At 40.3% G+C, this 26,024-nt stretch overlaps 1 protein-coding gene across 10 annotated transcripts in view; it reads right to left on the reverse strand.

Annotated features, from left to right (window-relative positions):
* Window positions 1-26,024, reverse strand: part of LOC125448188 (sodium channel protein type 8 subunit alpha-like) — a 326,376-nt gene that overhangs the window by 168,242 nt on the left and 132,110 nt on the right. For 9 of the 10 annotated variants that reach the window (XM_059643402.1, XM_059643399.1, XM_059643398.1 and 6 more), the window contains 2 exons: window positions 12,162-12,281; window positions 699-787 (listed from right to left, as the gene is read on the reverse strand). In XM_059643402.1, coding sequence (XP_059499385.1) covers window positions 699-787; window positions 12,162-12,281 — 209 coding nt within the window. The remainder of the gene's footprint in view (window positions 1-698; window positions 788-12,161; window positions 12,282-26,024) is intronic. The other variant, XM_059643405.1, reaches the window with a different exon arrangement.

Raw genomic sequence — 26,024 nt, forward strand, 5'->3', positions numbered from 1 at the left:
TATTTTTCTGCAACAAGGAATATGAACAAGAGGCGATTTGAACTCCAGTGTGATGCAGTATTTATTGCATGCCAGTTAGAACCACTTGTCCCTCCCACATAATTTAATTTGTAGTTGATCTTTTGCTTTAATAGAACCATGAATTACTCTGAGGGGACAAAAGCAGTTGGTGGTGGGGCAGGGGGAGCGTGATGAAAGATGTGATCATTTCTGCCTGGAGTCCATCATGCACCCTCCATTCTCTGACTCAGACACAGAAGCAGCAACATTTGACTCTGAAGTGATTCAATGACCAAGATGGAGAGAAATCATGTCCAGAATGGGTTGAACCCAGTTTGCATGATACAGATGGCACTGATTAAACTGAGCTGCTGCATTTCTAACTAGCCCCATTAGAAACATTTTTCTAAAAAAAAAGTGGACATATTATTCTCACATCTATTATATAAACTGGAAACACCAGGCAGAAGTGGTGAGCCATCCATTTTATTCCACAAGTGAGGTTCACTTACTTCACACTTTGCCAAATGTTGTTTCTTTCAACAATTCCTCACTCATAAAATAAACCGGAAGGCTCCGCTGCTTTCCCTGGGATCACCTCAACACAACATCAAACATCAGATCATGCACAGCACATTTGAAAAGTTAAATTAACCAAAAACAAACATTTAAAAGAGGAATAAAGAAGAGATACTTACTCCACCTGCTTAGACCAGTCTGGGGGTTTACTAAAAGTCATGAATACACAGTTGGTCAAAATAGTGGCCATAATAATCATGCTGAACACTGTAGATTGGAGTTAAGGAAATCATAATTATTCTAAGTGCTTCACAATTTTTAACCACAATGTTCATTCATAACACACAGAGTTTCATTTCCATGGTACCGTCATCATACCTTTCTCCAGTTTCTACCTAAGTTCTATATTTCAATCAATAGGGCTACTTAATAATGAACACACTGCCAACTTGATGGTATGAAACGTAGCCTTTACTTACATGACAGAGATCCTTTAAGATGTCCAGGATGCCAACCCCTGATACTTCTGATTAAGGGCCAGGGTTACCTCATCAGAAATTGGACTGAAAATTAGAACTTTTAATTTAATGCCCCCAGTGTCAGGACAAATGCAGGCAATTTTAATGAGCAGATTAAAAATACTTGCAACCCTAAACAAAAGCTTCTAGCTTCAGGTCAGCAAGACTCAATATGATTGATGGGCTGGCCGACGTCGGGTAAGTGTGCATTATCATGGCTTCATAGCTGATGCTAAAGAGGAGGGAGTTTATTGATTGATATTGACTTCAATGGGGTAATTGGCTAATTTCTGGACTAGAGTTCTGTTTCTAATTGAGCAGTTTGAAAAACTCCAAAAATGGTACCCACAAAGCAAAATCTAGTAATTTAAGAATAGACCAATGTTTCCACTCACTTCTGTGTTTCAGATGATGAGGGAATTATTTAGGCCACCTTTCAATAGCGAAGGAGCTGCCAGAATCGAAACTTGACCCCGTCCCAAACATTGCTCTAGCCTGCCTTTTGGTAGCAGGTGAGAACTCAAGGCCCCCAAGCCTTCTTAGAGGATCTCCGCTGCTCACACCACTTCTGCCTTAGTTGTCTGTAAGTCCCAAGGAATACTCCATGTGCATGACATGCTAGGAATGGATAGCACACAGAAATAAATAAGATCACTTTGCAAAATGGATGAAGCAACATAAAAATGCAAAGCGCAACGATAATCACTAGCAGAGTGCTGTAATCACAGATTTCACAGCAGCAGTGTGAGCTGGTGAAAGGAGTAATGGCAACTTAATAGAAGAGAACAGAACATGTGACTGGCTTGCAAGTGGCAAAGGATGTACATCATTCGGATGACTAATGCCGAGGTGACTACCTGATTTATAACAGCTCTCTATGAAACTCAAATCCTGTTATCCATTCAAATCAACTGCTGCCTATTTGACCATATGATGAAAGGAACATCCACGCACAGATTAAAGCATAAAATGCTGGAAGTTCATAGCAGGCCGATCAGCTTCTGAATGAAAAAGAAAATCTAACCTAATGTAACCCTTCATCAGAACTGGGTGCAAATCCACACCATGACATATCTTTAGTTACATGCATTATTGAAACCGAGACATCCAGCTATATCCTAAATGACAATTTTGTTTTGTAAGTGCCATTGCTGCCTCAGTTCCTGTTACCCAGCTTTCAGTGGTTGATACGTAGATGCAGATCATTGCTCAGCATATATACACTAGATGGTTTTGTTCCAAAAATCCACAATCTAAGCTGGCAGGTTAACCACTCATAAGCAAGTGCTTCCTCCAGAACCCATCCTGATGACGTGAAAGTCTGCCGTGTCTGCTGGCTGCAAGGATCCTATGTTGAGTGAACATCTGGGGCTAACTCCAGACACTTCCTTGTGGAAAGAGTTAAATTGCTCCAAATCCTGCATTAAATTGGCAGCCTCAGTGAAAGATTGGTTTGGTATAGTCAACGAAAATATGTCATACCTTGCACTCACTGAAAGTTCAGCATGAAGCTGACATACGTTTTCAGTGCAGAGTAGAAGAGGCTTTACTCTGCATCAAACTATGCTACACCTGCTGTTTTAGACAGGTGCAGGCTTGATGGACGACAGGGCGTTTTTTTCTGGTGCTGTAGACTGCTATGATTCTATGATATGCAATTTCTTGATATAAATGTTCAGAGAAATGCTCAGTTTCCTTACAATGGGGACTTGAATTCAATTCATTTCCTCAGAACAAGTGATTCATGTGAGCAACTCCATAGCAACTTGATAGTGACTTGATGGCAAGTATGAGAGGTAAAAAATGTCATTTCACTGCAAATCGGAGGTGTTTTTCAGAATCAGTAGCTGAAATATGCTGTTAAAGCAGAGCGTAGAAAGCTTGGCTTTCGAATGACCCTGTACTATACATGGCTACGGAGAGCTTGCCATGACACGAGGCACCCAAAATAGCAATAACAGCTCCCCAACAACCACCCTCAACTCCCAATATCATTCCCACCTCTTTTAAAAAGTACAAAATTCACTAAACAAAAACAAAAAAACCTGCTCTGGCAAAGAGTTACACTCAAAAGGTTAACCTTTCTCTTTCAGATGCCGATGGACCCAATGTGCATTTCCAGCATTTGTGGCTTGTCATTTTGCTTCTAACATTTCAGGCAGTAGCACGTGCTCAATCTTTCTGTCAACGTGAAGGTGTCGTACACAGAACTCACAGCTACAGTGATAGAAGGAAGCATAGCTGTCAGTTCACAAACTAAAAACGGAAACCATACTTTTCTATTTAAATTTGATTATATTAGAGGCATTGAGCTGATTAGATCTATCCAGTATCTAGTGCCTGGTGTTACAAAACACATTTGTATCAACTGAGTACGATGCAATTTGCGAGATAATGTAAAAGATTACTCCTTTATTTGCATGACAGTAATTAACCTTCTCTGGTGCAGTGCCCATAATCAGGGACTACAAGTCCGCCATTTTGTTAATGGCTACTGGAAGTGGAATGGCCACAAGCAGCTGCAAATAGCTAATCCTCTGGCAGCAGGTGATCCATTTGCTTGCTTGTTTGCTGACTGGTTGTGAGCTGCAGGCTGTAAGCTTGGCTGATTGGCTGCAAGCAGTGGTTTGCGAGCCATCTTGCTTAGTCCGAATTAGCTTAGCACGTTGGATGCACGCAGCTTGGTTGATTGCAAGGCCCTCAGGTTCCCTTTCCTGCTGCAGCTTCTTAGAATCAGTTCCTACGTTGCTTTCTGCATTAAGCGTGGAGTTCATCTCCTTCAATATGAACATGCATTTTTGCAGAAACAAAATCTATAAATTACTGCTATTCTGTTTCATAGCGTGCCACAGACCTTAGACTGACCTGCCATGAACTCAGCTGGAGACAGAATTTGACCTGAAATTGCCTAGACATTTTGGGAGCTCTGGTATGTCTCAGTTGCCTGTTTCAATTCAGGGCAGCTGTGTGAGTTCCAGTACCAGAATTGCCTCATTTAGCAGACCTGTATTCGTGAATACAGCATGTTCTCTTGCTCCCTCTGTTGGCAAGCCTTGCTGGCTATCAGGTAGGCTGCTCAGTATAGTAAAATACAGTATCAGCAGTCTAACAGCAAACAGAAATTCATTTTATCTCGAATTGACAGAGAAACCTGCACCAACTAAGAAGGCATACCAGATCATGAGTAAAATGAGAAACCCCAGTGGCAGCTGACAAAAATCCAACATTCATATTGAACCAAACTTCTCCTATCTCAAGTTGATTCTCTATTCACCATTTTGTGCACGCAGCACCAAAGACACAAAATCAGCTCAGTCAACAGAATAAAAGAAAATAGGTGCAAACAAGAATGGAACAAGCAGGCTGCGATGTTTGCGCAAATTTGCAGAATGGTCATGGTGACTAGGCTGACAAACAGCTTTTGCTGAGAGCACCCTGCTCTCAATTGTCCCTCTAAGAAGATAATGATGCAATCCGTGGCAAACAGTTAAAAGCATGCTGCAGTATCAGAGTTACTGGAAGAGAAATTATAAAGGGCTGGGAAGGTATAACTAGTGAGCAGAGTGGACAGAATTAATAAAATGCCAGCTGAATAAAGTAGTTGCAAAAATAGCTCTGTACCAAATGAACATGATAACTGCTGCCAATAGGGCATTACGCTGGATCACATTAGATCAACATATTGAACAGTCATGAGACTCAGGCTACGTAAAAATGAAAGGAAAGTGGATTTTGTTTTAAAATATCAGTTATGGACAAATTGGTAATAAAACCTCAAACATCCAGCATCCAAATGTGTATTGTAAGATGGCAACTTTCTTGGTAATAAAAAAGTATGAAAAGCATAAGCTGACATGTTCCTTCAAGGTCTCAACCAAACAATAAAGGTAAAATCTTGTGGATGCTGGAAATCGGAAATAAAAAGTGAATGCTAGAGAAATTCAGCAGTTCTGACGGTATGTGTGGGGAGAGAAACAGAATTGATGCTTTTAGTCATGACTCTTCTGCAAACTATACAACTCAAAACATTAACTTTGTTTTGCTCTCTGCAGAAGCTGCCTGACCTGCTTAGTTTCTTCAGTGGTCTCTGTGCTTAACCAAACAACTTGGAACTTCAATGGAGCAGTGTACACTCACTGCATGGAATGACTGAACTCTTAATGAAACCTAACACGTGTTAATGAACACAATTTTTTTGAAGCCTATTTTCTAATCAACCTGTCAATCAATCTTGTCTTGCTGCAATTGTACAAGGTCTTGGTGAGACCACACCTGGAGTATTGTGGGCAGTTTGGGTCTCCTTATCTGAGGAAGGATGTTCTGGTTTGGAAAGGAGTGCAGCGAAGGTTTATCAGACTGACTCCTGGGATGGCAGAGCTCATGCGTGAATAGAGACTGCATCAGTTAGGAGCAGTTTCACTGGAGTTTAGAAGAATAATGGGGATCTAGTAGAAATCTATAAAATTCTAACAGGTCTACACAGGGACAAGGCAGGTGGATGATATTCCTGATGACTGGGAAATCCTGAAACAGGGGTCACAGTCTAAGGATACAGGGTAGACCATTTAGAGCTGAGATGAGAAGAAATGTCTTCATCCAGACAGTGGTGAGTCTGTGGAATTCTCTGTCACAGTAAGTGGTTGATGTCAAAACACTGAATGTTTTCAAGGAGGATTTAGATACAGTTCTTATGGCTAAAGGAATCAAAGGATATGGGGAGAAAGCAGGAACAGGTGCTAAGTTCATTGATCAGCCATGATAATATTGAATGGTGCAGCGGAATTGAAGGGCCAAATGGCCCACTCCTGCTCTGATTTTCTACGTTTCTATGACAAGCCATCCAGTATGGGGCACAGACTCAAAGTATTGCACTGTACTCCCCACTCACCCCAAGTCAGGAGGAAGCTGGTCTCCCTCTCAAAGTGGATATTGGTACAGCAGCAGCTTCATATGCATGAGCCATTTGCATCACTGCATATCAAAGGTAGAATGGAATGTCCAGGAATTCTCACAGAACACAGCTCTTGCCATAAAAGACACTGCAGCATTTGAGGTATCTGCAGTGGATACATCATGTGAGCCAGCAATACAAACAACAAGGGCATCTTGCTGGTTGGCATTTCTGCTCTGGTTATTGCTTGCCAACATTCTCAACTCACTTGAAGAACAGAACAGGATGACTCTGGAACCTAAATGCCCACTGCTTGGTCAGTGAGCCAAGCTGGCATTTATGCCAGTGTATCACCACACAGGTCTGCACGAAGTGCAGTAAGTACCACCTCTGAAAGCACAGCCCACAGCAGCTGCAACAAGGACATGTTGCAATGGTGCAGGTCTTTCATGGCTGGTATACGACATTGGGCATTACAATCTTGCATCCTTTGCAGCTCACTAATTGGCATATAGCCATTCACCAGAGCTACTTGTTTTAACAAGGGAGGATTTAACAGTTGGTTGCAGCTAGAGTAACACAAATACATTTACAATGCACAAGTGGGAGCAAAACATGTGCAAAACATATATCCTGTGACAGTGAAAATTTAAAATAATTTCACTTTTACAATATATCTTACAAATCAGTCATTATTTCATTGGGAAGAAAATAGCACAGTCATGGAAAATCCAAACAAAACACACAAAAGCACACAAGAGGGGTAAGCACATGGTGGTTCTATGACTGTAAATATATGCACAAAGAAAGAAATAAAACAAGCAATCTGAAGCATCTTAGCATATCTTTTAGAAACCTCAGCAAACCTTTCAAATGGATTAAACTGCAGATGGGGCAAAAAAGTAAAAGGAAGGAACTGTGTTTAATTACAGGTTAGAAGAAATGGGCCTTGGGACATTTTGTGTTCCTATTGCTCTCCAACTGTATCTTGTTGAAGTTTAGGTAGCTAAGTACATAGTGTGATGCAGTACATAGGGGGAAAAAAAAACAACTTTTCTGGAGAAAATGCTAGAATTGCAAAGATCCTCATGGCACAAAAAGTTGAAGGCATCATGGTCCTTTTGGGGGACTGTCCCTCCAAGACTCTGTGGCTTCACCCAAGTGCGAGCACGAGCCAACTTAGTTTTGATTTCTTCACAAGGCCCAAGCAATAGACTTTGCTGTGGTATACCACTGCCTGGGAATAATTGTTGTCTATATTGTATGTTAAAGAACCACCATCAGCTCCTCTTTCATTACAGTTAACTGTCATTGCACTTCAGGACAAAGCCCTTCAAAGCTTTTCACTTGTCTCACTGTTAAACTGGTATCAGACCCTACATGCAACTCACCATATCTGCTTAGGTCTGGCTGGCCAATACAACTTTGCAACACAATGCTGAAGTTCATCATTGAATGACGATATGCACATCTAAATAAACACATCTGGGGAGGAGGAATGTGCAGGGATGTGGGAAGAGAGGGCAGTATATAAATCACTACTGAGGAGGGCCAGCATGGATCTAATGGATCAATGGCCTACTTCTGTGCTCTAATGATTCTAAGGGTTAAGTTGGTCTTTTTAATCTCAGAGGATTAATAATAAAGAGGAGACTTTCCTGGATCACCTGTTTGCAAGTATCAGAAACTGGGGCAATTCAGAACCCTGCTGTGCAAAGAAGCCCTCCTCATTTCATTCCACTAATTTAAATGGATGAAAATTCAAGAGGATTCCTGCACAGATGTGGCTCCAATCCACCTGAATTTCAAATATGCAGTGTGAGCAGATACTGGAAAACGACCAGGAAAATACCCTGTCATTTGCTGGTCTTCCAACATCTCGTTTGCTCAGGTGCATGAACACAAGAATATTAGATCCTCGACTAGTCCTAAGAGACAAAACATAAAATGGGGAAGCAGTCTAGAAAAGATTATGCACACTGGGTGAAAAATACAATCCCAAGACTTTCTTGACGGTAAACAATTGACTTGGCCTTACTAGGTTTGTGCAGAAACCCAATCTCTTACTGTTAGAATGAAAAGTTACTTTTTATTATCATCTATTTACTGTGGCACCACGAATGGTGAAGTTGGACAATTAGGAAGAATTTCATAGCATATCGCGGGGGTTAGTGAGCAGATTGTTCAATCTATTCCACCATATGCAGTTGAAAAAGTGGCCAATTTAGGAAATGGACCCAAGTTAGGCTGTACAATTATTTGATACTCAAATGAGTCAACTGTTTGCCAAATTTTGAGATAAGCAGTTACCACTGCTGTCTCAGAAAATACAAATTAATGTGCTATCTGATAACCAGAAGTACAAAATCATTTGATTAATACCTACACAGCTTTGATGGGGCTAAAGATACATCAAGCACAAGGAGATCAAAGGATGGATTACTCCATTGCTGGAATACTTGCTACAGCAAAGGATTTGTTACCAGTCTAAGCAAGACCAAGGCAAATGAGTACTGATTCTGTGTGTGCCCGTCCAACTGAATATAACAACAACAGAATTTTTAAGTCAAAAAGCCTATAAATGGATTCCAATTGTGTAAGCAAAAGGCAAAGTCAATGCTGAAAGAGTGGATCAACATAGAATCAAGTCTCCTATCAGTGGAATTATTTCTTGGCTCAGGTCTTGTCTCATTTCAAATGGAAAAAGCAATCTATTGGACAAATCCAACTAGCCAATGGAGTTGGAAAATTGAATGTAATATCAGGTACTATTTCTCCCCGCTGCCTTTCTGGGGATGGTAAAGGAATAGCATCAGCAAATTCAAGAAGAGACAGTGTCAGAGATTTCAATTAAAATTGATGTGAAAATGAAGAAATGCATGTTTTATTTCAAACTTTGAGCATGTTGAGATATAATTGAACATGTTTAAATCCTGTATAGTCCTACTGTTCCTAAAACCTGTTGACTTAGAATGTTTATACATTGAACATTCTCAGCACAAATTTTAGTCCGAATAAATAGTTCCAGGAAATTAAAAGTTAAATATGGAAATATTTTGCAAATACGTGCCATTCACACTGGCAAATAAAATTAACTACAACATGTGGAGAATGGATTACATTTTTACTGAAGTTCAAAACCAACTCCAACAATGCACAGGCAATGCTAGGTCCCCTTCTGGGCTATGGTGAATGTGACTGACTCATGAAAAAGCTAATGCACAATACAGTTTGAAGATGTCAGGCTGACTGATGTTTGCAAATTAAAACATAATGCATGAATTTATATCTTTTCTAAACATTAAAGAATCAATCATTTCTGTATGAACAGGGTTTTAGACACCAACTGAGAGGACAGATCACATTTGTTTATTATGGGTAACAGAGTGATAACTTTGTTTCTAATTAATGCATTTGGATTTGCATTTAAGGGCACAAGGTTATCATCTGTCCTTCCTCCATTAGTCTTAATGTTAGGCAAAGTATTATACGAGAATGCAGCAGATGTTCTCAACATGTTTTTAATTTAATGAGGGTGACTGCTTCTATCACCCATTCAAGTTGTTACAAATTTGGGTAGAGTATTCATGAATTGGAAGGCAGGAAGTTGGAATTTGTTGGTCAAAATGATCGTAGCGAAAAGACAGCTGCAGTCCCTTTCAGAGCTTGGAAGTTTATACATTCAGGTGCACAGAGAGTGCCCGAATGGAAATATTTTGTATAGAACAGCCAAGCAGCATTGTTTCAAAGCCAACATGTTTGAATTTGGTCAATTAATTTAAAGATTGCACCAAGATACAGAAAGCCAATTGAATTTAAATCTGATGATGTTGACAATCTGAAACCCATCATATTGTAAGAATTTGATTGTCATTACAGGTATATAAGATGAGGGCATTTGGAAAATCGGGGAGAGCCAACTGCCATCTGAAAGAGAGAGACAACTGCCACCTGCCACAGTCAGCACCATTCAGCTCTCAGAGAAAGCCCATCTAATTAATCAAAAGTACCACAGCATTTTAGCTCAAAGTCCTCATGGAAAAAATTACAGAGAATCAGTGGTACAAAGGCATTTGTGAAAAGACCAGAGGCGACAGAATATTCCAGAAGACGATCTGTACTAATTTGGAGAGATAAAGTTATAATTTATTGTTTCTTATTAATTGGGTTTATATTTGTGGGACTTGTCTTTATTTAAACAGTATTCAGTAGAATTTAGACCAGTTAGGGAGTAGTTAGTAGTCGAAGGGGGAATTGTCAGTTTGTTAGTAATTTTATTATTCATCCATTGTTGGATTAAATAAATAAATTGTTTCTTGTTACTTGTAAAGAGGAGATCTGGGATTTGCTTTGTTTTAACTACTCTTTTAATAGATTATGAGGGGAAAGGCAAGCATCTTTGCATGTCTTGGGGGTAATTATTAGAAGGGAACCTCTAATTCCATCATAACAGATCAGGGCTTGTGTTTTGATTTAACTATCACAGGGGTTTGGCCATTCGCTGATTGTAACACAGTTAATGAGTCCAAGAGGCCCACCACCCTTCAGGTGAAAAAAATTCACTTGAACTCCTTCTAATCTTTCTCCAATTACTGTAAATCTATGCCTCTGATTATTGACCTTTTCACTAAGGAAAATAGATTCTTCCTCTCTATTCTACCCAAACCTCAATTAGTCTCTCCTCAGCCTCCTCTGATCTGAACGCAACACCCCCATGTGATTTATCTCCAGCTTTTGGCATGGTTTGTTATTTTCAGAAGGGCAAAGTTTTTTTTGTCGATTTGATCACACGTTAGGCTTACATGTGTACTCATCCCTATATTGAACAAAGCGGGTGTGCCGCACAGCATGTGACAAGCAAGTTGCAATGCTGCCTGCCCACTCACTCTGCTGTTGTTAAATTGAAAGGGAATGTTTTTGTCCCTGCACTTGTCACACCACATCATGAAGTGATAGACTGGAGAGTGAAATGTGATACAAAACAGCCATCAGAACTTTCAGAGCTGAGTTAGTTTCAATAGGGGAGGGAGAGCAGTGACGTCCACCTGAGGCTTTATTAGCCTGCAGAACTTGGTCATAAAACTCAGCCCCATTTGTAATGTATGTTTGAGGTGGTTTGGTCCTGGTTGGATATTCAAATATTTGAACAGCTCAATTTGAAAGCACAAGAGCAAAGCAAACAGCAACAACCAGAATAAATCACGGAAAGCTTGAATGAAAAAGAAAGATGAGGAAAATGTGCATTGAAAGATGGACAAGATACTGCATACAATTGTTTATTGTATTTGATCTGGGATTGCTTCAGCATTCCAGACATATTGTCATTATTGTCCATGTTATGAAGGCACGTTAAGAATATTGTTCATTAATATTACTTGAATTATACGTATTTCATATTTAAGACAAGTGTCATAACAGGGATGAAGAGTTCGTTAGATTGCTATATGCAGGAAGCCATAAAGATTTTCTTTGAATACATTTACAACACCACTTCACAGAATGTCCAGAGTAACTATACCCCAATGCTCTGTCCCAATTCCTGAAACTATTTTTCTTCTGAGTATTTGTTTTTAAGAGAATGTTCAAAATATAACCATTCTAAATCCAAACTATGTGACATACTGATTAACTCTCACTGTTTTGAACTTCACTGATCCAAACCACAAAGCAATAATATACACCATTAAATATTTCATTCACCTTCACTATATTAACTTTGATAATGCAGTATAGGAAGAATACATTACAAAAGCCAAGTAATTTTGTCCACAGGCCACTCATGGTTAAACCACCCAAGTAATGTCAGTCTGTCATGAAATATAAAACCTATGCCTGCAAAGTTCTCTCAACTTCTGTCATCCTGCATGAGATACAATTGGATTTGCTGAAATTGGTCACTATATCAATATTAACACTGCTAAAACACATTACATGCTAAAACATCATAACACTATATAGTGGAAAATTGTTTGATATGTACTGCATAGCAGACATAGGGCAGGGGTGGTGGAATCTGCAAGTCACCTTACTTGAATAGATTAGATGGACCAATACTTACTGCATGATTATCACAAATTTGGGTTTGGCAACAAATTGCAAGCAACCTGACTTTGCATTTAATTTGCTGATATAAAGATACGATGATGGAAAGCCCAACACAGTATGTTCAAGACTGCTGGATTATCATCCACTAACATAAAAGAAAAGCACCATATAATACACTAAAAAGGATATGAATGTATCAAAATTTTAATAGCGTATCTCCTCAGTGGATTCAAAGGGCCTAAAATGTACATGGCAGGTGTGGCACTAAATCGGAAGATAGCTTTTCCTCTGTTTAGTACTATAAAGGTCTGTGAGGAGAAAAAGAGGAAAAATTGTTACACAGATTGCAAACATAAAATGTTCAACACATTTTCATGCAGTAGATAAGTCAGTAAATGTTACTTCAATGGACAGCTTGCAGAAATCTGAAGAAAGCATTTCTAATGGCTAATTCCATGATACTTCCAATGTGTTGCATCAACAAACATTTTCAAAGAGAAGTAAGAAGCACTTTATTGAATATGACATGGGACAATGTCAAACTTGCATTGAGAATCGTACTGTGAATTGGAAACAAGTTAATACTAAATTCACAAGGCTTAATGCACAGCAGAGGGGATCTTGGACATGAATAAAGATGGACATTAGTTCAATACAGAGAAAAGGCTAAGTGAATTATAGGCTCTCAATGTTGAAATGCTAAGTAAAGAAGTTATCGTACAAGCAGAGGGACACAAACATAACTCAGAAGTGCCAGCAAAGCAAACAGGTTGTGTAGGTGCCCTTCACATACAGAATCAGTTCAAACAGAGAAAAAATATTCTTTCATACCACAACTGTATGTTTAAATCTAGATTTAAAGCTCATTTTACCATCATCATGTTAACTGTGAGAAGTTTCATGGTCAGCAACTTTATGTATAAGAAGGATTACAAGACAATATCCAAAGATGAAAACTATAACATTAGCAGAATTACATCGCAATGAATTTTCAAAATTGCTTTGAATGAAAAAGATTTTTATTGCTTTTTGATCTCGTCCTTCCAGAATTCTAAACGTACTGTCTCTCCATTACAGTATCTCAGTGATTTTTTTAAGTTAAAACAAGTCTGATGTCTTAGCTTTAACAATCCTTCCTGCCAATCTGTTCCCTATGTTGAGCACCTCCTGTGTAAAGGCTTCACACACAATTGTGGTATCAAATATTACACCTAGGTTGATAAAGGTCTGCTGAATTCTTGTAAATTACATGCTTGTGAAACCTTATGAAGGGCGTAAATGAATATTTCCACATTAACACGGACCAATTAGTCCCAATTTAGTTCAAGTGATCTTTGTGGGATTGAGAAGGACTAATTTCCATATGGAAGTGGCAGGCAATGCTCCACAACTTTTTCTGTAAATAAACTTCAACTTTTATTTGGGAGGGAGCATTCATGCTTTTGTGCTCAACACAGCAAAGCATGTTCAAGGTGGTAAATGGAACACCTCACCTGAGGCATTCAGTGCCATATCAGTCATTTACCAGCCAGGTATGGACATCCAAACATAGACCACTGCTATCTTTATCCTGCAAAAAACTCAAGAAGGGTACCCATTACTGCAGCAGCTTGCATCAGTAGTTTCCCAGAACAGGAGAAACAATCACCATTAAATGCAGTGTTTCAATTACAGCAAAATCATGGGTTCTCTCATGCTGTGAGCAGACACCTTGGAGAAAACTGGGTTTCCCACCACATAGAAAATGGTTGCAATAATTAATTCTAATTGCAAGATGTTAAGATGCTCAAGCATTAACATGGCTGAAAACATGCAGCCATCAATTCCTTGCCATTTGAAAAATATAGCTGATGAAATCAATCAATATTTGCAATTTGAAACAGCTCATTATCTTTTGCACATTTTCATGTTATTAAAAATAATTCCAAAGTCATAAAATTATTTACAAAAGCCATCAGAAAGATTTTGAATTTGTTCAAATTGAAGCTATATTGTGATGTAGTTTGTTCAGCAACCTTTATCAATTTGGCACAGCATTTCATCAAAATAATACCATGGGTAATTAAAGTGGTTCAATATAATTACTTACGTCTTTATATGCATTGCTTTAGTTACCTTGAAATCCATCACTGTGCATCAGCATGACCATTCGTCAGGCTTTGAACTAGTCAGTTCATTTTTAAGGGGAGCTAGTAATTCAATAATTTTGTGAAACACCAAACTAAACAGTCACAGGCCATTTTTCTAATGCTGCACTTTGAAATTTGGCGACAGGTGCATCAGCGAACTATTTTTTGCATTTGCGCACAAGAAGCAGGCCACTCCATATTTGCATATTATCATAGCTGATTCACTTGTGCGCATTATTTTTAAAACAAAAAAAGGTCACCTCTCATCTAGCTTCAAATTGAGCAAAAGATGGCTAACCTACAATACAGAGTTCTAGAAGTAACATTGCTTGCCATCAGCATTGTTATCCCAGTCAACTGTGCGGTACTATTAAGCATAACATCTAACATAACTCCAGGGATGTCACCCATCCATTTTTAGCCAAACAGCTCAAATTTGTGAGTCGTATGCCTGATAAAGTAACATACAGACACCAAATCTCTTTTGTGCCCCATATTTTGGAAGTGTCCTAATTATGAAGGCTTTCACTGAAATTTCATTAGCGATAAAGCAAACCTTAATCTCAAGCCAAAAGCCCACCCTCTGCCCTTCTAACACTCCAGTGCTCACGTGGCACCATATTGTTTATGGTTGACGTATTCTGCCAGTGACAAAGTGCCGACACGGTAGGGGGTGCATTAGATATTGATCAACATCACATATGTTGGGACAGGGAGAAAAAAAATTGGTTTGGTAAACATCAATCCCAGTGCCATTTGCACCCATTTTGCACAGTAGCCTGAATGCAGTAACAATTTCCCTACATACTATTAGGACAGCCTCAAGGTGAACTTTTAAATATTACTGATCAATTATAAGTAATGTACAAAATGGCATGTCAAATCACCCTCTCCAATGTCAGAAACACAGGCTACTGTAATAAAATGTTATCCCAGGGGGGCAACATCTCTTGAAGAGTTGGCACTGGTGACTGGCAATTCTTATGTACACTGCTCTACAAAGGCTGCAGAAAAAGGGAGAGTGATTTCTAGAAACTGTATACCATACTGTATTTAAAGACCAAATTAACGACAAGATTGAAAAGGTGCGTTACTTGGTAAACAGTCCTTTCATAAAGCGTCTTTTTATTTCTTTGTTAATGTCCCTATAAAAGCCACTGTTCTGATTATAGAATTACTTTATTTCCTAAAATATAAATGTGCCACTACCTTAAACTGTCATTGTTACTCCTGAAATCCACATTATTATCTGCTCTACTTGTTCTCACTCTTCAGCAGCCCCTCAAAATTACAGAACCCCACCCTGGCCTCAGTCTTCGCTCCCTCCTACTAGCCAAAACCTTTCAAAACTCAAGCTAAATATAACTTAACAAGTACTTTTTAATTAAATTCAGGCTCTGGTTTCCCCTTTGTTTTGTCTTCCCACAACCTTGTTGCTACCTTAAAGCAGCGGACCCTTCAGCTTGATTTCTCCAAATAAAAACAGATCAGTGTACAGGAAGTTTCGTATAAATTCAGATTTTTGAAATGGAAAGGAAAAGGCAAGGTTGGCTTTATCATGAAAATGCACAACATAGCGCCGCACCGTGAATGCATCAGAGAATTTAATTTGAATTTAATGCAATAAATTTTCCACAAGGGGGTTTTGATTTCCAAAAATCTTTTGGCCAGAATTCCTTACATACAATGATTGCAGAGCATCAAAAGATATCAAATTTCAGAGCAAGAAAATGATTTTCATTTGTATCGCATCTCGGTACCTTGAAGTGTGTTATATAGGCGTATGCAGCAGCTATTTTGCGCACAGCAAGATCTTTTGAAGTGCGATCTGGTTTTGGTAGCATCAGGGACTGTTTACCCACAGACGGCCCACTGTTTTCAAATGGTGCCACATTCAGAGGGAAAGTGCTACCAAGTGAGCCAAGCTGAATGACTGATATTTTCCAAGATCACCTTTCACTTGAATGCAAAGGCAAAAAAGTCAGCGTACAGTGCTCTCGACTGGGAAAACTGGATTAGATTTGAACTTGTCAAATCCTTCTCCCAATGGCTCAATTGTTATGTACATTGCTCACTGTTACAATGAGCCAAACAAACCAAAAAGATTCCAGGTTTGATCTCCTCGCCTTGCTTGAATTTCTGGCAGTAGAACTGGAATGACTGGCCTTAGCGCTACTATGCAGCATTCATTTCCCCGAAAGCTGAGCATTGACTGCGGCTGGAAACGTGCATGTACTACATGAATGTTGGAGCGTAAAATCAGGCTTGGCTGTGATGATCCCATTTACCCATCTCAAAGCCTACCAACTCTCAGGACTGGCAATGTGGGCCAGCCACTGGTGGTCTGGCAACTCCTATGACTGTGCCCAGCACATGGCTGCACCTCTGATATAGGTGACGAGAGAGAGAGTGTGTGATGGAAGCTGGCAAACAGACAAAATAAATCATGCATGGAGTAATGGTCATTCTCACTTATTTAATGAGTGCGATCTCACCAGTTAATATGTAGGATTCAGTTTGTACAGTGAGAATTTTGGAATCAGAAATGTTTATTATATTTTCCTTTGAAGCTGACAGAAACATCTGTATCCCATCATATTACAGAGCTGCAGAAATGTCAGATTGACTTTTCTAGATCTCACCTACCTTATTCAGGATCAAAGATTTAAAGATGTTTGACACTGCGCAATACAAAAAAGGTTAATTTCCACAATTTCCCTTAAACAGTATGTTTTGCTTCATATTGTTTAAAACACAAGAAAAATTGCTAGATTGCCCATAAACTGTACCCACTGTAGGGTTCATTCAGCTGGATGAGCCTTGATGTTCAATTACCATGGAACGCAAGTAAATTTATATTTAGCCCCACGAACCAAAGCTTAAGACCTCTGTGTTACACTTTCCAGAACAACTGCAGAAAAAGCAAGATTCCCAAAGCATCTTGTGAGAGAGTACCCAACCACAAATTATACAAGTCAGATCTCACTAGGCTACAGGGCTGCTTCTTCTCATGACCCAATGATACCCTACCCACTTAAAACAACACAGGAGGTCTCTTGTAGTCTCAGGTTGGATTTTCAGCTTGTAGTGAATTATCTGCTCTTAGGCACAACACTAGTAATATTACAAATGGCAACATCTACCCAGAGACTGGGAGGAAGAAAACAATAAAAACGAAAATACACAGAGCATTCTTAAATCTAATAGTTGCTCAATAACCTTTGTTTTGAGCATGTGTTAATGTATGTGCCAGGTGAGGACATCATTTAAAAAATCCTGCATATCCTTACCATGAAGTTTCACACATAAACAGCCTTGATTGCAAGGTACCGCAAGTACAGAGAAGCCCATGGCATCATATTCCCAAATAATAAAACTTGGCAGGAAAGGCATCTAATTATCATTTCTTTGCCAATTATCCCTTTTCGTAAATGGTGTATTTTACAATAAGTATGGAAATATGCAAAAGGGATCAATAGGCATAGAAGACCACCTCAGCAGAATGAGCTTCTTCCTCTCTCTGGAAATACACATAAACAGTCCCAGGAAAAGTCAGTCTCTCTTGGTTCATCCATCTATGTTGGTGGATGGTGCCTTGTGTACTCTTTAATCTATGAGTGTCTGATAAGGACTAGCAAACCCCCAGCCTGGCAATAAATTAAAAATGAACTGACTTCAAGCTGGGACATGGCCAGTTGAGGGGGTGGGGGAAAACAGTCCTCATCAGCCTTTTTCAAGTGGAAGATGGAAGACGACTGAGTGAAGAATTCACTAAAACTTCAGCTGGAGAGCTGAATGCTGCCTTCATAAGAAACTTAGACCAACACAGACATCCTCTGGTATCAGTGAACTACACATTGCTGTCACAAGTCATATGCTTTTCCTAAATGCATCACATCCAAATTGCTCCTTCTGAATTAGCAATCTTAAAATGAATTCTGAAGAACCTTAGATACCTTTAGCTCCTGAACTCAAAAGTCTTACTCCCATTAACTTACAGGCTAGCACTGAGCTGCTGGTCTGCAAAATGATTTCCTGTCATCACTGAGAATATAGCACTGCTTTCACAACAAAGTTTAACCTAAGACAGTCACAGAGTTACATCCCAGGGAGAAATCTTCTACCTTCCAACGGTGACAAACAAAGCACAAGTCATACCTACCTGAGTCCAAAACTCAATATGAGAATAAATGCAATGTCAGAAAAAGAAGCCTCTTACACTTTTAATTTCTGAGATACAATAAGTAACATTTGGAGAACATGACAACACCACCATGATGTCGCAATAATCCAAAGGTGAGAATTGCATACTCAGCAAAGTCTGGGAGTTTCGTGCCACACATAAACATAAAATGCAATTACATCAATATTAACAGGGAGAGACAAGAAATCTGCTTATTCTTTATAATAAGACCATAAGAAACAGGAATTGGAGTGAGCCATTCTGCCCCTTGAGCCTGCTCCACCATTCAAAAGGTTCATTGCTGATCCAACTTTCCTCATGTCTACTTTCCTGTGCTTTTCCCCGTAACCCTTGATTCCCCGACTGATCAAGAATCTAACTTTCTCAGCCTTAAATATTCAGAAGGACTCTGCCCTGGGCACAGCTCTCTGTAGCAAGGAGCTCCAAAGACTCTCAACCCTCTGGGAGAAGAAATCCCCCCTCATCTCACTCTTACATTAAGTTCAAAAATATTTACAAATTCAAAAAGGAAATTAATTTCACTGTTAAACTTTTAATGTAGAAAAAAAAAGTCTCAATCCATTTCATAGATTTCAAAGAGGAGACATTAGGAAATGTGAGATCAAAGTCATGAGCTTGAAGGAGGTGATTGCCGGATATTTTACAGGCAGAGCTCAGGCAAGCAATAGTGTCGAGTGAGAGGCCAGGCAGCTTAAGGAAAAGTTGCCAATGATGCAGCAAATGGAGGGGTTTAAACACAAGAATCTACATTTTAAATTTGAGGCGTTGGAAGATTGGAAGCCAATGTCAATGGGCATAAACAGGAGCGAAAGGCAACTGGGACATAATATACAATCGGCAAAACTTCCTGGTAGTTATCAAATCTGAATCTTGTTTTAAACCGGCATGTTAGCAGTTACACATCCCCAGCTTACCCCTCCCCTTGGACCCTCCCCACCAGCACTCCCCACCTAATGCATTCACACTTTATTTGAAGAAAGAAAATACATTTGAAAGAGTGCAATTTTAAAGAGGGTTCATGAACAGAGAGATCTGGGAGTGTTTATGAACAGATCTTTGAAGGTGCCAAGATGGGGTAATAAAACATTGGGGATTCTGGGCTTTATAAATAGAAGCTGGGTGTCTGAATGAATAGTCCAGTAATAATGTCTCTAGGCCATTACCTTCCCAGAACAAAGGCAAGGGTTTACGTTGAACCTACCTGAAACATGAGTTTGCTACACAGTGGAGCACTATATGCCAGCACTTCTGGGCACTGCCCTTTAGGGAAGTTTGAAGGCTTTGGAAGGAGGTACAGAAAGATTCACTGGAATGATGGCTGAAGGAATGTGGGGTTGCAGTGATGTTGAAAGTTTAGAAAATCTGGCCAAGCAGATTTAATCAAGATATTTTAAAGGGTGACTAAAGAGAAACAGTTTTCATATGGCAAAGGGGTTTTTTTCGGCAGACAGCATCGATTTAAGATGATTGGCAAAAGAAGCAGAGGTTACATGAGAGGAAAAAAAAATCACAACGAATGGTTAAAATTTGAAATGTATTTGGAATGCACTGCCTGATGAGGAAACCCAATAAAGATTCAATAGTCATCTCCAAAAGGAATTCAGAGGAAGGATCACTGGACCCGAAATGTTAACTCTGTTTTCTCCTTCACAGATGCTGCCAGACCTGCTGCGCTTATCCAGCAACTTTGGTTTTTGTTCCTGATTTACAGCATCCACAGTTCTTTTGGTTTTTATCTGGGACTGACTGGATTGCTCATCAAAAGAATGCCATAGATTCCATGGGCCAAAAGGCCTCTTCTGTCTGTCCTATTTCATGATTCTCACAAGAGATATAGCTTGCAGAGGATCCAAAAGCGAATACACTAAATACCCAATGAGCAATTGATATTTCAGCAACATGCCAGGGAAGAGATCCAGGAGTAAAACGTTAGCTTGTGTGTCACACCTCAGGCTACACTGATTCCCTAGAAGCAGACAGCACCATGGGTCAAGAGCTACACAATGGCACTTGGCAATGATGTCAATGTGGAAAACCACATGGGACAAGCAGGTAACAACCTGTGACAATATTTCTCTGAGGGAATCGATGGAGTCTACACAGATTCATAGAGCTGTATGGTAAGGAAACAGACCCTTCAGCCCAACACATCCATGCCAACCAGATATCCTAAATTAATCTAGTCCCATTTGCCAGCATTTGACCCATATCCCCCTAAACCCTTCCTGTTCATGTACCCATCCAGATGCCTCTTAAATGTTGTAATTGTACCAGCCTCCACCACTTCCTCTGGCAGCTCATTCCTTACACACACCACCGTCTGTGTGAAAAAGTTGCCCCTCAGGTTCCTTTTAAATCTTTCCCCTCTCACCTTAAACCCAGGTCCTCTAGTTTTGGACTCCCCCTACCTTGGGAAAAAGACTTGGTTATTTACTCTGTCCAAGCCCCTCATGATTTCATAAACCTATATAAGGTCACCCCTCAGCCTCCGACATTACAGGGAAAATAGCTCCAGCCTCTTCAGCCACTCCCTAGAGCTTACAACCTCCAGCCTCAGCAACATCCTTGTAAATCTTTTCTGAACCCTTTCAAGTTTAACAACATCCTTCCTACAGCAGGGAGACCAGAATTGCACACAGTATTCCAAAAGTGGCCTCATCAATGTCCTGTACAGCTGCAATATGCCCTCCCAACTCCTGTACTCAACGCACTGACCAATAAAGGCAAGTGTACCAAACACCTTCTTCACTGTCCTGTCTACCTACGACTCCACTTTCAAGGAACTATGAACCTGAACCCCAAGGTGTCTCTGGTCGGCAACACTCTCCAGGACCCTTCCATTAAGTCTGTAAGTCCTGCCCTGATTTGCCTTTCCAAAATACATTTCACATTTACCTAAATTAAATACCATCTGCCACTCCTCGGCCCATTGGCCCATCTGGGATAACCTTTTTCATTGATCACTACACCATCAATTTTGGTGCCATCTGCAAACTTACTAACCATTCCTCCTTTTTCACATCCAAATCATTTATATAAATGACAAAAAGCAGTGGATCCAGCAACAATCCTTGTGGTACACAGCTGGTCACAGGCTTCCAGTCTGTAAAACAACTCTCCACCACCCTATTGTAACCAAATGGCTAGTTGTCCATGTATTCTATGTGATCTAAGCTTCCTAACCAGTCTGCCATGAGGAACCTTGTCAAATGCTTTGTTGAAGTCCATATAGACAATGTTCACCACTCTGCCTCCATCAATGCTCTTCGTCATTTCTTCAAAAAACTCAATCAAGTTAGTGAGACATGATTTCCCACATTCAAAGCCATGTTGACTATCCCTAACCAATCCTTGCCTTTCCAAATACATGTAGATCCTGTCCCTCAGAAAACCCTCCAACAATTTACCCACCACTATATAGCACCTCCCCACAAACAAATGTTCCCCTTTCCCCTGGTTTCTAAAGTGAATAGCTTCCCAATGTGCCAAGTAAATTGCTGTTATCGGACACTATGCCACAAGATGTCAGCAATGCATTATAAACATGCCACAGACTATCTCGTGCATAAAATAAACCAAAAACATTACATCCCCAAATTGCTCACCAGGGAGACCATGAGAAAGTCTTTCACATGCACTGCATCAGAGCACAATCCAAATTCATCAAAAGATAAACTCAACTCCAAGTTCTTAGTAATGCCCAATGTGTCATCTGCCCATGACAACATCATTGAACATCCACCAATCAGCAGCATTCAACCATTTTTTCATGTTGAAAATCAAATAATGGTGACAGTGTCACAAAATGTCATGCTTTCTATTCAGAATAAATTACTACTGAATGATGTAATAATGATTCAAGAATACTAGGTGTCAAAACAGAAATGTACACCGAGCCATGACTTTGGATCAAGATGTCAGTTGATAATGTGGTTTTAAATGATAAACCTAAAATTTCCTCATACTTTAAACTACACTTTTTAAGCAAATAATAGAGAAAAAATTGGTGCTTAATAAGCACTGCATCTAATGGTCCAACTCTAAATTCATCCATCATGGGTGGCTCAGTGATTAGCACTGCAGCCACACAGCACCAGGGACCCGGGTTCAATTCCACCCTCAGGTGACTGTCTGTGTGGAGTCTGCACATTCTCCCCGTGTCTGCGTGGGTTTCCTCCGGGTGCTCCGGTTTCCTCCCACAGTCCAAAGATGTGCAGGCTAGGTGGATCGGCCATGCTAAATTGCCCGTAGTGTTCAGGGGTGTGTAGGTTATAGGGGGACGGGTCTGGGTGGCATGCTCTGAGGTTTGGCGTGGACACTGCTCCAAGAAAGTGACTTCTCATCAGTGTTATTTAGCAAACCCTTATCCAGGGATTACATTACCATCCATTCTACACTGCCAATCAAACAGTAGAAAGAATGAGATGTGGGCATTAACATTTCTTGCCCATCCCTAACAATCCTTGAAATGAGTGGCTTACAAGGCTATTTTAGAAGTTTCACTAAGAGTCAACCACATTGCTATGGGCCTGGAATAACATGTAGGCCAGACTGGGTAAGGATGGCTGATAGTCCTAAAGAGCATCAGTGAATCAGTCAACCTTCCAGAGAATGGGCAGAGAATGCTGCCCAAATGTTAAGACCTACCAGTCCTTTAAGAAATTCTTTTAAGGGCAATATTTGTTTGGCACAATTGTAAAAGTAGTCTTGCTCAATGGTACCCTGAGAATAAACAAACATATTTTGGGCCAAACAGCTTGGGTAAAGTGTTGGAGAGGATTATAAGAGATAGGCTTTAAAGTCATCTAGAAAAGAATAAATTGATTAGAGATAGTCAATACAGTTTTGTGAAGGGTAGGTCATGCCTCACAAACCTTATTGAGTTCTTTGAGAAGATGACCAAACAGGTGGATGAGGGTAAAGTGGTTGATGTGGTGTATATGGATTTCAGTGAAGCGTTTGATAAGGTTCTCCATGGTAGGCTATTGCAGAAAATATGGAGGCATGGGATTGAAGGTGATTTAGCGGCTTGGATCAGAAATTGGCTAGCTGTAAGAGGACAGAGGGTGGTGGTTGATGGGAAATGTTCATCCTGGAGTTCAGTTACTAGTGGTGTACCGCAAGGATCTGTTTTGGGGCCACTGCTGTTTGTCATTTTTATAAATGACCTGGATGAGGGCGTAGAAGGATGGGTTAGTAAATTTGCAGATGACACTAAAGTTGGTGGAGTTGTGGATAGTGTGGAAGGATGTTGCAGGTTACAGAGGGACATAGATAAGCTGCAGAGTTGGGCTGAGAGGGAGCAAATGGAGTTTAATGCGGACAAGTGTGAGGTGCTTCAATTTGGAAGGAGTAACAGGAGTACAGAGGATTGGATGAATGGTAAGATTCTTGGTAGTGTGGATGAGCAGAGAGATCTCAGTGTCCATGTACATAGATCCCTAAAAGGGAGAGATGGAAAATGCATCAAAACCATTTATTGTGGCACTAAGGAGTTTCGGAGCCACAAGGTCATGTTGCAGCTGTACAAAACTCTGGTGCAGCCACACTTGGAGTATTGCGTACAGTTCTGATCACCCCATTATAGGAAGGATGTGGAAGCACTGGAAAGGGTGCAGAGGAGATTTACTAGGATGTTGCCTGGTCTGGAGGGAAGGTCTTACGAGGAAAGGCTGAGGGACTTGAGGCTGTTTTCGTTAGACAGAAGAAGGTTAAGAGGTGACTTAATACAGACATACAAGATAATCAGAGGGTTAGATAGGATGGACAGTGAGAGCCTTTTTCCTTAGATGGAGATGGCTAGCACGAGGAGACATAGCATTAAATTGAGGGGTGATAGATATAGGACAGATGTCAGAGGTAGGTTCATTACTCAGAGAGTAGTAAGGGCATGGAATGCCCTGCCTGCAACAGGAGTAGTTTAAGGGCATTTAAATGATCATGGGATAAAGATATGGATAATAATGGAATAGTGTAGGTTAGGTAGGGTTCTGATTGGTTTCACAGGTCGGCGCAACATCGAGGGCCGAAGGGCCTGTACTGCACTGTAATGTTCTATGTTCTGCACCATAACAATTTTATGACTCTGGTTGATGGCTCATCATCCAACTATGTAGATAACTGGAGATCAAAGCAATCTTCTCCAATTTAATGATAGGGAGAGATGGAAAATGCATCAAAACCATTTATTGTGGCACTAAGGGAGCATCACTCAACAAGTGGAAGATCATCACTCAACAAGTGGAAGATGTGTAACTCAGCCTTTGGATAGCAGGATCTAAAGGTGATGTACATATTCTTAGTCAGCACCTACTACTCACTTGTAGCTCATTATTTTAATATTTATCAAAAAAGACAAACGCCTTGGAAGTGTAGTATATTCATGCAATACAATCATAATCTAAGAAATAGGAGGAGTTGACAATTTGGCCCTTCAATGCTGTCCCATTTGGCAAGATTATGATTGGTCTTGTACGTCAACTCCTCCTACCCACGCTGTCCCATATCCATTACTACCTATTGAAATTGATCAACCTTGGTCTTGAATATATGCAATGGCTGAGTATCTAGGGATAGAAAACTCCACAGACTCACAACACTTTGAGTGAAGAAATAGCTCCTAGTCTCAGTCTTAAATAGTCAACTCTATGTTTTCGACTGTGACTCAAATGTTCCAGATTCTCTAACCAAGTATGACAATTTTACCCTCAAGAACTTTATGACCTGGATTTTTACAAAGTGTGAAAGGATGCAAATGGCCAAAAATCAAAAGTCACACTCCTACCTCAGCACCTACAATTTCTACAAGAGTAGGAAAGCGGGGTAGGTCAGGAATTGTGCAACTCATTTCCTGAAGTAGTTGCTTCCATTCATGTGATTTTGGGAACTTGGGTGTGTCTGAAACACTGACATTTTTCAGAGATGTCAGTTCCCCTTTTGGAGAAATAAAGTGCCTTTGGGATTGTTAAAAGTTGACATGAATGTGTATAAAAAGTACATATGTTATTTGGAACTGTTGAGAGAGACTGTCAAGAGGAACTGACAAAAGTGTCTAAGCGTTTAAAATTCCTGCCCTTTAAATCTTTGAAAGAACTGTCTGGAGTTTTCAAAAAAAGAATCACTGCCTACCATTTTGCTCTGCCTGCTGACATAAGCCTAAGGGCTTTCATTACTGAATTAATGTTGCAAGATATTTCATTTCCCACTGTGGCTTCCTCTACATCATGGAAACCAAGCGGAGGCTTGGGGACCGCTTTGCGGAACAACTATGCTCGGTTCGCACTAAACAACTGCACCTCCCAGTTGCAAACTGTTTCAACTCCCCCTCCCATTCCTCAGACGACATGTCCATCCTGGGCCTCCTGCAGTGCCACAACAATGCCACCCGAAGGTTGCAGGAACAGCAATTCATATTCCGCTTGGGAACCCTGCAGCCCAATGGTATCAATGTGGACTTCACAAGCTTCAAAATCTCCCCTTTCCCTCCCTCATCCCAAAGCCAGGCCAGCTTGTCCCCGCTTCCCTAACCTGCCCTTCCTCTCACCTATTCCCTCCTCCCACCTCAAGACCCACCCTCATCTTCTACCTACTGGTCTCATCCCGCTCCCTTGACCTGTCCATCCTCCCTGAACTGACCTATCCCCTCATCTCCCGACCTACATTCACCTTTACTGGCTCCATCCCCGCCTCTTTGATCTGTCTGTCTCCTCTCCATCTAT

This window comes from Stegostoma tigrinum, chromosome X, assembly GCF_030684315.1.
Source record: "Stegostoma tigrinum isolate sSteTig4 chromosome X, sSteTig4.hap1, whole genome shotgun sequence".
NCBI lineage: Eukaryota > Metazoa > Chordata > Chondrichthyes > Orectolobiformes > Stegostomatidae > Stegostoma > Stegostoma tigrinum.